Here is an 11,965-nt window from a genome sequence, read left to right as displayed (position 1 = left end):
CCCTACCACGCTCTACTCACACCCTACCATGCTCTACTCACACCCCTACCACGCTCTACTCACATCCCTCCCACCTCCAGGCGAGTCCCGCACCGACCTAATCGGCCGCAACAAATCGATCCTCCAATCCGCCATCGCCGACATGCAGCCCTTTGCCTCCCACACCATCCTGCTCCTCGTCGCCAACCCCGTCGACGTCATCACATACTTTGCCCAGCAGTACTCGAATCTGCCCAAATCACAAGTCATTGGGTCGGGCACCTTTCTCGACAGCGCGCGCCTGCGCGGCGTGCTTGCCGCCAAGGCCGAGGTCGCAGCGTCCAGCGTCGACGCCTATGTGCTGGGCGAGCACGGCGAGAGCCAGTTTGTGGCGTGGAGCGCGGCGAGCGTTGGCGGCGTGCCGCTAGAGCGAGCGCTGCCGCCGGGGACGACTTTGGATAGAAATGGCATCGCCGAGGGCACCAAGAACAAGGCAACGAGCATCATTGCGGACAAGGGCGCGACCAACTATGGGATTGGAGGCGTGGCGGCCAGTCTGTGCAAGAGCATATTGTCCGACCAGCGCATTATCCGCCCCGTCAGCCACTACCAGGAGGACCTGGGCGTCGCGCTCAGCTTGCCTGCTGTCATTGGCCGCCAGGGCTTGCTCCGGACCATTGACGTCGGACTCGATGCGGAGGAGAAGGCGAAGCTGAAGAGGAGCGCCGACGCGCTCAAGGACGTCATCAACGCCTAAAGTGGTGTGCATTGCGCCTCGTTGCAGTGTTTGAACGCGTCGTTGCAGTGTTTGGACGCCTCGTTGCAGTGTTTGAACGCGTCGCTGCAGTGTTTGTGCGCGTCGTCAAGTCATCGTTGCACGATACAAATGTATGATACATTGCCTACTTTGCCGCACCCTTCCTCGCTCGCACAACCCACAGCGGATCGAGGTGACCCATCAGCCTCCCCGCCGCCGACGGACTCGTAATTGTCCCATGATCATCAGTAATCCTCCTCCCCTGCTCATCCCTCGCGCAAAGATCCACAATCTCGACGTCCCTCCACCCCGCGAAGTGCAGATAATCCCCCACAAACTCCAGCCTCCCCTGCTCACCCAGCATCATCCACCTCCTCACGACCTTGTTGGGGAAGCACCGATTACTGATCGCCAAGTGTATGGTCGCACCCTCGTTGGCGCCGTCGAGCAAGTTCTTGCACACCTCCAAAGGATGATTCAAGTAGTCAATCGAAACCACACACGTCACCGCATCGAACCCAATCTCTCCGTCTCGCCACGCAGCGCGCGGGTCATGCGGGGCCTGGTTCAAATCGACGACGCGCCACCTCTCTTCGCCCCGGAACTGAAAAACGTCGTTCAGCGTCATTTCTTCGGCGTTCAGGCCCACGCCGAAGACGCGCACGTCGCCTGCCTCCACCGCTGTCGTGACCGTTCTGGGGAAGAAGGATTTCCAGCTCGTGCACATGTCGAGAATAGTCCCTTTCGTGGGTAGGACACTGGCGTAGTAGTGTGTCAGGCGCGCGAGGGCGGGGGGGTCGATGTGTGTCACGAGACGCGGTTGGCGGTAGAAATTCCCATCATCCGTCTCGTCAAGTCGCGCAAAGTCGGATGCGGTGTACGGCCAGGTGTCGTAGCGGGGTTGGTACGGTGTTGTGGGAAATTCTACAGGGGAGGGCGTGGACGCGCCTGGGCTCATGGCTGCGCTGGCGAAGAAGTTGGGCGGGAAATTGGTGAAGATTGAGGAGTATGCGCGGTGTTGTGGTGCGTGGGGAACGGTTGTGCGTGTGAGTGTGCATGTGAGTGTGCGTGTGCGTGTGAGTGTGGGTGTGCGTGTGAGCGTGCGTGTGAGCGACATTGGCATCGACATCTAGTGGTCGGGCTGATGGAGACTTTCCTACCTAGCAGCTCATCGCGCGCGCGTCACGATGGAGTTCGCCTTCGTTGGGATGGTGATGTCATCATGAAACGCGTCTTCCCGTGAGGACGCGACGAGATCGCAGAAGGGAGGTCGGGGCTATTAGGAACCCGCATTATTGGCCTCTCATCTTCGAAAGCTCACATCGAGGCTGTGCGCTGCATGCAGCCTTCGTCAAAAGCGCCTTTGGACGCCGTGGAAGTGGGTCTGGACGTTGACTTCCTCCGACTTCCGTGTTCCAATGTCCGACCCAAGGTCGAGACAATGTCCTTTACCATCTCCTCACGCAGCAGCATCGTTGCCACACCACGTATTACAAGACTTCGCAGGCTACCGTTCTCGAGTGTGCCCGTATGCTCCAATGTTGAATCGCCATACATTTGACACTCTTGAAAGCCGGGTTTTGGATAATGGGTGCAGACGGGCGTTTAGTTGCACCGCGACTCCGTGAGCGGGAGGACGGCTGACGCTCTTATAAACACAATGCGACTCAAACAGATCGCCAGACTTTGTCTATTCCCCTCAGCTCGCCAGACTTTGTCTATTCCCCTCAGCTCGCCAGACTTTGTCTATTCCCCTCAGATCGCCAGACTTTGTCTATTCCCCTCAGCTCGCATCTTCATTCCATTCTCCAACATCAGTCCCCCCCCCCCCCCCCTTCACTACACCGCCGAGCAACCATGCCGCACTCACCTCCCCACCAAGCCGATGCTGCGCTCGAGTTTCTATGCGACACACGCTTCCACCGCCGTCTCACATACACCACCAACAACACCCGTCACCACGTCTCCTACTCCGACTACGGCTGCGCCTCCAGCAGCGCCGTCGTGCTCTTCTTCGGCGGCCTGCTGGGCGGCCGCATGGCGTACGCACCGCTCGACGCCCTGGCGAAAAAGCACAGGATCCGCATCATCCACGCCGACAGGCCAGGACTCGGCGGCACCGACGCAGTGCGGCTCGAGGAACGCATATCCACGCAATTGGCCGCGATACCGCTTCTTCTGCGGCACTTGGGCATCCGGCAGGTTAGTCTGGCGGCGCACTCGTTCGGCGCTGTGTATGCGGTGAATGTGCTACTACTATATCCGCATCTAATGCATCCTGTGGCTCCGTATGCGGCGTTTTTCGCGCCCTGGGTGCTTCCTAGGCACTCGGGCGTGAAGCATTTGCAAGCCGCTGCGCTCCTGCCCGCGGGCATGATAGGCAGGTTTTCGAGCGTCGCGCGCTGGGTCAATGGGACGGTGGCGTCGGTGGTGCACATGGCGACGGGGGTGAGCAGTGGTGGTGCTTCGGTGCCGGTGGAAAATGCGGCAACGGTGGCGGAACAGCCTCGACTGGACGCTGAGGGGCTGGTGTCGGTACAGAGCGAGCGCAGCGGGGATGCTATGTGTGCTCTCGACCTCGACGACCCGGGGGCTGTGAACGGGCTAAGGACCCTCATAACCACGTTTCTCTTCGCGGAGAATATAGACGGCGCAGGTCAGGATGCACAACTCTGTCTGCGCAAACCCCGCTCCGTTCCCTGGAGCACACCGGGTCGACCTTGGGCAGACATCGATGATGCTGCGGGCCAGCTGCGGGGCATCATCGCAGACGAGTCGCACGCAGGCCGGAGATGGGGGGTCGATGCATTTCACGCCGAGACCGATGCTATGGTGGGCGAGAGGGGACGCGAGTGGTTCGATGGGTGTTGGCGGGGCGCTCCGACTGGCGCAAACGAGGACGGTGGGATTGCGTATACGAGTCAGATTGTTGCGGGCGCGGATCACGACTTCATACTGGACCCGGTGTTTGGCGCGAGCGAGAGGTGGTTGGAGCGCGTTGCTGAATCGTTCGGTACGCCTGCTGTGGAGGAACGGTCGGTAGAATAAGCCCTAGTCTGAAGATGTTCGCAGCTTTAGGTATGTCTGCACGAACGCATTGGCGTGCTTCTTTCTTTCAAGTGTCAGCCTGGAGGTACTCGGCGCCATGGCACGCAGAAAACATCCTATAACTACGCCGGGCTCTCGAGTGAGAAAAACTCTGCTGCAGGCTATATTTCTGAAAAAAAGGAGGTATTCAAACACTGCCTGCGGACATCTCGTAACTCAACAAAACCTGTACTGGCTGCAAGTCCGCTACTATCACGGTCAGCTTTTCCTCACTACGACTGCCAATCGTCAAGCGAAGAGCCTTGCTCGAACATATTAATGATTCAATCTCGGCCATGCGGCTGTCTGCTAAGTATGCAAGATCGCTCCAAGAACAACGACAAGGTGTCTACTGCGACGATCCACCGGAGATGGTCAGGACCTGGCCGTTGACCCATCCACCGTCTTCGCTTGCAAGGAATGCAACCACTCTAGCAACATCCTCAGGCACCGCACACCTCCCAAGGGGGCAATGGTTCGCCATCAAGGTCTCTATTTTCTCTGCTGGCCAATCGGGTGAACCGTTCGGAATGTAGTGCTGGGAGCGGCGTGTGGTCAGCGTGAAGGACTTTTTGTATGGACCGTGGCAGGATACTCACCCAAGCGTTTTGTGTGAACATGTCCGACTTGATGCCGCCAGGGGCGACACCGTTGACTGTGATACCGCGCTTGCCAAAGTCTGTCGCGAAGGCCTTGATGAAGCCAATAACGGCCATCTTGGATGCGTTGTAAAGAGCGTGGTCCTTGACGCCAAGCAGACCAGCGGCGATGGACGACATCAGGATGATGCGGCCGTTGTCCTCGATGTGCTTGTAAGCCGTCTGACCGACGAAGAACTGTGCGCGGGTGTTCAGGTTGAAGACGTGGTCGTACTTCTCCTCTGTGATCTCCTCGGTGACGTCCCATGACTCGGTACCGGAGTTGGACATGACGATGTTAATCTTGCCGAAGGCCTTCTTACCCTCCTCGAACAACCGGTTGATCTCGGAGACCTTGCTGACATCAGCCTGGATGGCGATGGCCTTTGCGCCGTTGTTGAAGCCCTCGATGATCTTGACGACTTCTTGGGCGGGTCCCTCGCTGGAGACATAGTTGACGATGACTGAGGCACCGCGCTTGCCCAGCTCGATGGCGCAGCCACGCCCGATACCACGACCGGCGCCGGTGATGAGGGCGACTTGCCCTTCGAGGGAGGCGGTGGGGACTGTGACGACCATGTTGAGATGTGAAGGGAGCAGGTCACGTGTTTGCGGTTGTGATGGTCCTGTTGGTTGGTTGAAGTAGGGCGACTTGGAAAGACTGGTTTGTGAGTAAGAACAAGCTGCGTTTAGCAGGCATATTTTTATATGTTCACCTTCTTCATGATGTTTCGGTGCTGCTGTTTCGGTTCCTCAGTCGCGCTGCCTCACCAGGCGGGCACGGGCGGGGACCCGAATCAGGATCCGAAAATAGCTGCCTCAGGGCGTGCGGCTCTTTGACTGCAACACCGGAGCGTGTCTCGCCCTGCCTTTCACAGCGAAGTGACCCGCTGCCATTTGTTTCCGCATGTTTGACCATGTCGTGCACTCACTCGCGACTGCCGGCTGCGGGCGTCGGACGGCGGAGGGGCCATGGTCGGGTCCGGAGATGCTGCGGCGATGAGATATTGAGCGTTGGTGAATCAGTAATGCCGGCTTGCGCCGTCTGAACTATTCGTGATGCTTTTTTTAGAGGCATGGCTGTCTCGTTCATCGAAGCTGCGGTCATGACTGCCGTCTCAGAGGAGAGTTTGTTGATTTCGGCTGACGGCACGGGTACATACGCGTCCCGCATGCAGGTACAGCTGTCTAACCATGGCAACCGCGTTGTCAACTGCAAACAACACGATGTAGTTTCACAATATAAGTGAATTCAGAGCAGATGCTGGTTGCCAGCGGGTATGGTGGTGTTGAGCACAAAGTGCTGGCAACTGTTGGTTGGACGGCCGCGGCCATTCCGATCGGAACTGCACAGCACGTCACCGCTCTTGACAGCCCCTCCAGCGCCCTCAGAAGCTCTTCCACTCGACGAAAGCCCAAGCATCAATTGAACGGACAGTATCATATAAACGCAAAATGCACATTCTCGTAAGCAAATAATCGATTGCCAATGCTATGTACTTACAATACAGGTAACAAACGATGATGGCCCGCCATCCGACGAGTCCTCGCCGTATGTGCACTCGCTCGTGTCGACACTGCAGAGCTACGGTCACACGGTCAGCGTCGTGCTCCCTCACACGCAGCGCTCCTGGATTGGCAAGGCGCATCTCGTGGGCAAGGCGATAAAGCCCACATACTACCGCCCCGCGCCGTTGCAGACCACGGGCGAAGGCCGCCTCACCAACCACGGCTCCACCCACAACACGCCGCTGCCGCCAAACTCGACCGAGGAAGAATGGATCCTCGTCGATTCGACGCCCGCATCATGCGCTCAGATCGGGCTGTACCACTACTTCGAGTCCCGGGGCCCCATTGACCTCGTCGTCTCCGGTCCCAACTACGGCCGCAACAGCACCGCCGTCTTCTCACTCTCGTCTGGCACCATTGGTGGAGCCATGGAGGCGGCCGTATGCGGCGTCAAGTCCATCGCTCTTTCCTATGCCTTCTTCGACCGCAACCACGATGCTGCCATCATCAGCGCCGCATCCGACCTGAGTGCCAAGCTGATCCAGTACCTGTACGACAATTGGGACGCAAACACACATCTCTACACCGTCAACGTGCCGTTGATTGAGGGTGTAGGCGGCCGCAAGATTCTCTGGACCAACATGTTACAGAACAGCTGGAAGTCTGGATCGTGCTTCCAGGTGGTCGAGGTCCCCAGCGAGGCGGACGACTCGCCCTCGGACATCGAGCGCCAGATCCGCAAGCAAGAAGAGAAGCTCGGCAAGAAGGAGCTGCGCGCCAACAACGACCTACTGCCGGAGAGTCAAGCGGGAAGTGGCACAGCAACACCTAGTGGCCAGCCGCACATGAGGTACACGCACAAGCACTTCAAGTGGGCGCCACAGTTCAAGGATGTGTATGAGAGCGTGGAGCAGAGTGAGCCTGGGAATGACGGATGGGCGGTTGCGCAGGGGTATACGAGTGTCACACCGTTGAGAGCGAACTTCATGCATGTCACTGCGGACAAGTTCAAGGGTGAGATCTCACTGGGGACGTGAGAAGGCAACAAGGCTGGGCTAAAGAGTCCCGTTGCAGAGGGGTAGAGTATGGGGAGATGGGAAAGCTCGTATTGGTTCTGGATAGACAAACAATCAACAACTGCCAATTAGCCCCCGGGCCGCCGATCCTGGGAAGTGCTCGACGCTTGCACTGATGCAACTTCCCCTTCGCTTCGTTTTCGCTTGTCGCCTACCTTGAGTCGCTTGCTCCTGCTCTGGCAGCGAGCAATCATCCCGAACGCTCGACGGACAAGGTTTCCGTCGATGGCGTACGCAAAGGTCCTGGCAAACACTCAATTCGACCATCATCGGTCAACTAGTGTCACAGGCAATGGACAGGTCCTCTCCAGAGCTCTTGGAGGTTCTGAACGCGACGATAATCCTATCAGATACCGATGACGGCTTCGATCAATCATCGCTACAGAACCTGTCGACAAAGGAGCGTTGCTTGGCGATGACCGTAGACTTGGATGACCAGAAGTATGAAGCGCTTATGACTATTTGCTATGCCGGGAAGACGCCATATATGCCACGATGCATTTGCGACAACTGTTGGGTCTATTTCTACAATCCGAAAGACCAGCACAGCGGCAGGTCTAAGTACACATCGAGAATGAACGCATTGGAAGCGAGGCAAGTACTCGACGACCACGCCGACGACATCTTTGCAAGCCAGGCGCGTCTTCAGCGAATTATGGAGCAACACGGCGAACAGATCTTGCACTACTGGCGGGCAAGTGACCAGTGAACACGCGGTGCATTGCTTCGCACGGCATACCCTGATATGCCGCAGAACAAGTGCATGGACGCCGGAAAACCGCTCGACGATACCCCCCGTTCAACACACTGCAAGTGTCTTCTGTTGCCCTAGCTTGATACAAGCTATTTCGCAAGGAGAAGCTTTGGTGTATACTCAATCGGCTCTTTCAAGATCCAACAGATGAAACACGGTTTAGTCACACAATTCTCCTTGGCCTCTTAAACGACTATTTCACGACCACTACAGCAAGCAAACGTGGTGCATTGGATCAAGTCTTGTACGAAGAGCTCTCTGACTACATCGCATGCTTTCAGCTCCTGTCTGCGGTGCGTATGCACCGCCCCGCCTTTCGCTCGCGTAGCGCACTCGATTTTAGGGGCACCCAAGATCGGTTTGCGTGGCGTACAGCGCAAATCTCGACACATGAGGAGCTAGGGTCCAAGAAACGCCTTGTACTGCATCTGGACAAGGTTCTACAGGCACTTCAAGACTTCTGCTGTACCACTGCACCAGCCGGCTCACGGAATGAGAAACGGCTTGTCGCATTCGACAGACAACAAGGAGCTATGCAACGCTTTTGGACAGAGTTCTCTACTGCAATGCGTAGCCGATTTAAGCAGGCAAATTACAGTCCCCAAGATGTAGAGCTGGCTATTAAAAGCATCTCATTCAGCAAGACACCAGATTATCTCAATCGACTAACCGAGGTGCGCAAGAGAGTTCTCTCTGACCTCGCTCAGGCGAATATCACCAACGTCGGAAACGCATCGCTCCCTCTCCCGTTTGCCATGGGCTCCATCGATGACCAAGAGCACATACAAAGGCGAGTCAGCAGGACCAAGCTCAAGACCAAGGGAGCACCTCGGAAAGGCGCATGAGAACTCCTTTTGATCGAGCCAGTCTTCGAGAAGCATCGCAACGTCATCGAGCTGTCTAACAAGCGCTCGCTAGCGACCTTCCGCGTCATATTCCCGTCTACTCCACAAGAGTTCAGGGCTAAGGTCGACTGCAACACTTTTGTTGACAGCATGAGCGATACTGGCTTAGTAGCCAAGAATACTGGAGGTGGAGGATCATCTGTTAAGTTCGAGGATCGCGATGGTAAGGGAAGCATCAACTTCCATCGACCTCACCCTGAGTGTATCGTTCAGCCACATATGCTGCATGCTATGGGCTGGAGGATGAATAAGCGTTTTGGCTGGAGCAGGGAGAGATTTGTGCTCGTGAAGAAGTGAGAGATGTCTGATTTTGTAGGACTAGCAGGCATTCCAAGCATGATGTGATGGACAAATAGCCAAGTTTGGACAATGAGTATATCGTCTCAGCTTTTGAAAGTGCTGAATAATTGGGTATACGACGTAATTAAAGACCAGTATGTAAGCCTATGCCGCACTGATGTACGTTAGCCTACGTCAATCCCGTAATTCATACATAATACACGGTACCTCATACTCGCTCTACCGTTGCAAGACTATTGCATTTCACAGAATCTTCCCCGCTCTATGATGCCCTTCGATCACGGGCTCCTCGTCAAACGCATGATCCGCCGTTACGAACTCCTTGTCCGCGCCGCATATCTAGATTCCGCCTTGATACAGACCCCACCACCTTCAGGCTGGACTGATGACGAGGTAGATACCATCCGCGCCCTAGGCCGCTCCGACACCGCCATCGATATCCTGCGTCACCTTCCTTACATCGATTCAAGCGACTCTGAAGTCTACTGAGACGATACACTACCCATGAAATACCTTCGCAATACAGATATCCAAAAGTTCAGAATTGTGGAGAGCAACGATGTCTTCCTTCCTCGGTAAAGCGCACCGTCGAGTCCCGGCGGTTTCGATCTAGCTTCACAAGTCAACATCAAGCCGAAGACGCGCGGATTGCCGTAGGCTAAAAGATAGAAAGAGGTCGTCCATCAGCAAGAAGCTCGTGCGACCCCCATCAAGACCATCCAGCTCTCCAAGAGCCCTTATACCGCCCTTCGCTACATGTTTCCGAGCACTATAGAGGAGCGACAAAAGGCTGTCGATTGGAGTGTCTTTGTCAATAGCATGAGCGAAACGGGCTTTACGGCAAGAAATGGCGGAGGATCCATCGTACGATTCGATCATCGTGACGGTGAGGGCAGCATCAGCTTTCATCGTCCACATCCAGACCCAATTGTCGATCCCATTATGCTGCAGGCTATGGGCTGACGCATGAACAAGTGGCTATGGTTTAGCTGGCCTCGGGAGACCGTTGTTCTGGCAAAGAAGTGAGAAAGTTGAAGCCAGAATTGGAGGGAGGTCTGGTCCCATTGGACACGCGAGAATTGGAGACCGCGGTCGTCCCAGTAGACGCCTACAGACTTGGTGCCCGTTTAGATTACATTCTTCGAGAAATAAATGGTGCGCCAATCTCCCAGCCGTTACGCATATTTTTAGCACCTAATAGCAGAAAAGAAACAGCAAGTTATAAGCATGATTGAAAAGCTTTGTGGAGGTTGTAGTGTGGTAGGTGAGCTGCTTAGGCAATGCTACGTCTTTGGAGATATATCTGGTCTAGGATAGCGGTGTTCCGTCTTCCTGAGCTTGCCACCGCATCTCAGCAACAACGTCGTATCCATAACAATCCTCTCTGATTGTCTTGTCCGTGATGCCGTAGCTGATCCAGCCTAGCAGTGCGTCGCCGACTCTTGACTCGTTCACTGCACCATCACACCGTGCAGACTCGTCCCGTAGGCTCCGCTCAACGCCCGGTGGGAGATGGAGCATTGCTCCCGCGTGCAAACTCGCATCTCTGATCTTCTCAACCCTAGGCTTCCTAACCTTTTCAAACAGTCTGATCGCTTCAGCCAATGACGTTTTATCTGGGCTCAACGTACATAGCTCCAATGCTGTAGTTAGTGCTGTTGCGTCTTCAATAGCGAGTGATACGCCCATGCTCAGGTAGAAAGCCATGGCGTGTGCTGCGTCGCCAATCAGCAAAAACCTACCGCTTTGAGACGCCCAAGCCGGCAATTTGGCAACCTGATGGACTGGCCAGTTGGTAATAGGACCATTGCTGAGATTGATGAGCCGCAGTGCGCGCGAATCAACATCGCTATAGTACCTCTGCAGTTCGGCAAGATACTGTTCCCGCGTCCAGGTGCTGGTATCGACATCATCTGGATGCGAAAGTACGAGATTAAGCTTTCCAGAACCACTGATCATGTACGTCATCACCGATTTGTTTGTGTCCGCCCTGTGTTGGTCAGTGCCTCTCATGCACAGATCCTTCGAAGGGGAGACGCGTACCAGCAGTTTCCAGCGTGTTCATCCACGACTTCCCTCGTCAAAGGATCTTGTTTGACATCCCCAACATCCGCCATCAGTCTATAGGCCGCCCAACCTGTCGCCTCCAGTTCTTCTTCCTGGGTTATGTTGCTCCGCAGACTTTTAAGCAACTGACTTCGAGCCAAGCTGTTGATTCCATCACAGGCTACGACCAGATCACCCTGTAGATTCTCGCCGCTCAGCAGCTGTACCCACCCCTCTTCAGTCCCATACTCCTGAACGCGACTGTTGAGGCGCACTTCTACTCCCTTTGCCACTACTGCTTCATGCAGGATTCTATGTAGATCTGCACGATGCACGACTACATAAGGTGCGCCATACCATTCCTCGAATCGATCCATCGGGACACGATTCAGTACCTGTCCATCTGAGCCACGCCGCAGATTCCATGCTTTGGGCAGGGCAGAAGCAGCCAGAAGTTGAGATTCAAGACCCCACGCCTTGAACTGCCGGGTTGCTATTGGGGTGAGTTGGACACCAGCACCAATTTCTGCGAGGGCGGATGCAGATTCGAGAAGTATGATGTGGTGCTTCGTAGCGGAATGAGATAATGCGAGCGCCGTTGAAAGGCCTGCCAGACCAGCACCAACAATGATGATTTGCATGCTGGAGGTTCTGGGGCTGGCTGTCGCTGTGTATTTAAGAGACGTCTAAGTTTCTGTGGGCAAAATAGAGTGTAGGTGAAGAGAGCATTTAGAGGGCTGTTAGGCATAAGCATGTGCTGACGGTAACTCGCCGACATTGTCCCAAATTCGGTCCGGTGTCTTGCATGATCTATTGCAATTCAGACCAGATACAGAGGCAGCAGTCAGCGCCAAGCACGAAGGACTTGAAGCGCGCGACACGCATTGAGGAGCTACGCTATGCAAATCGCGCAA

The 11,965-nt window shown here is 55.5% G+C and overlaps 6 protein-coding genes across 6 annotated transcripts in view; 3 read left to right on the top strand and 3 right to left on the bottom strand.

The window, feature by feature from the left end:
* The window catches only part of M421DRAFT_101630 (L-lactate dehydrogenase), a gene marked incomplete at both ends in the record, with an annotated part of 1,289 nt that extends 553 nt beyond the window's left edge, over window positions 1-736 (top strand). The window contains one exon of the mRNA XM_033586663.1: window positions 81-736. Within this exon, the coding sequence (XP_033447934.1) occupies window positions 81-736 (656 nt within the window). The remainder of the gene's footprint in view (window positions 1-80) is intronic.
* A 145-nt stretch (window positions 737-881) lies between these two features.
* M421DRAFT_64406 (uncharacterized protein) lies at window positions 882-1,694 on the bottom strand (the record flags this gene model as incomplete). The annotated part of the gene is made up of 1 exon (XM_033596154.1): window positions 882-1,694. The coding sequence occupies one exon, from the start codon at window positions 1,692-1,694 to the stop codon at window positions 882-884; it is 813 nt and encodes a 270-aa protein (XP_033447933.1).
* Window positions 1,695-2,593: 899 nt separating this feature from the next.
* M421DRAFT_64431 (uncharacterized protein) lies at window positions 2,594-3,784 on the top strand (the record flags this gene model as incomplete). The annotated part of the gene is made up of 1 exon (XM_033596158.1): window positions 2,594-3,784. The coding sequence occupies one exon, from the start codon at window positions 2,594-2,596 to the stop codon at window positions 3,782-3,784; it is 1,191 nt and encodes a 396-aa protein (XP_033447932.1).
* Window positions 3,785-4,172: 388 nt separating this feature from the next.
* M421DRAFT_65046 (versicolorin reductase) lies at window positions 4,173-5,040 on the bottom strand (the record flags this gene model as incomplete). The annotated part of the gene is made up of 2 exons (XM_033596213.1): window positions 4,173-4,361; window positions 4,423-5,040. The coding sequence occupies 2 exons, from the start codon at window positions 5,038-5,040 to the stop codon at window positions 4,173-4,175; spliced, it is 807 nt and encodes a 268-aa protein (XP_033447931.1).
* Window positions 5,041-5,475: 435 nt separating this feature from the next.
* M421DRAFT_421517 (sure-like protein) lies at window positions 5,476-7,159 on the top strand. Its single transcript, XM_033592859.1, has 2 exons — window positions 5,476-5,928; window positions 5,973-7,159. Exons 1-2 carry the CDS (start codon window positions 5,917-5,919, stop codon window positions 7,005-7,007), a joined length of 1,047 nt encoding a protein of 348 aa, XP_033447930.1. The 5' UTR covers window positions 5,476-5,916; the 3' UTR covers window positions 7,008-7,159.
* A 3,090-nt stretch (window positions 7,160-10,249) lies between these two features.
* Window positions 10,250-11,748, bottom strand: M421DRAFT_421515 (FAD/NAD(P)-binding domain-containing protein). Its single transcript, XM_033592858.1, has 2 exons — window positions 11,049-11,748; window positions 10,250-10,995 (listed from the first exon to the last, which is right to left on the bottom strand). The coding sequence occupies exons 1-2, from the start codon at window positions 11,690-11,692 to the stop codon at window positions 10,314-10,316; spliced, it is 1,326 nt and encodes a 441-aa protein (XP_033447929.1). The 5' UTR covers window positions 11,693-11,748; the 3' UTR covers window positions 10,250-10,313.
* Between the last annotated feature and the right edge of the window lie 217 nt (window positions 11,749-11,965).

The sequence above is a fragment of the Didymella exigua genome (genome assembly GCF_010094145.1).
Source record: "Didymella exigua CBS 183.55 unplaced genomic scaffold M421scaffold_16, whole genome shotgun sequence".
Taxonomy (NCBI): domain Eukaryota; kingdom Fungi; phylum Ascomycota; class Dothideomycetes; order Pleosporales; family Didymellaceae; genus Didymella; species Didymella exigua.
This window is presented reverse-complemented; position numbering and strand designations above follow the sequence as displayed.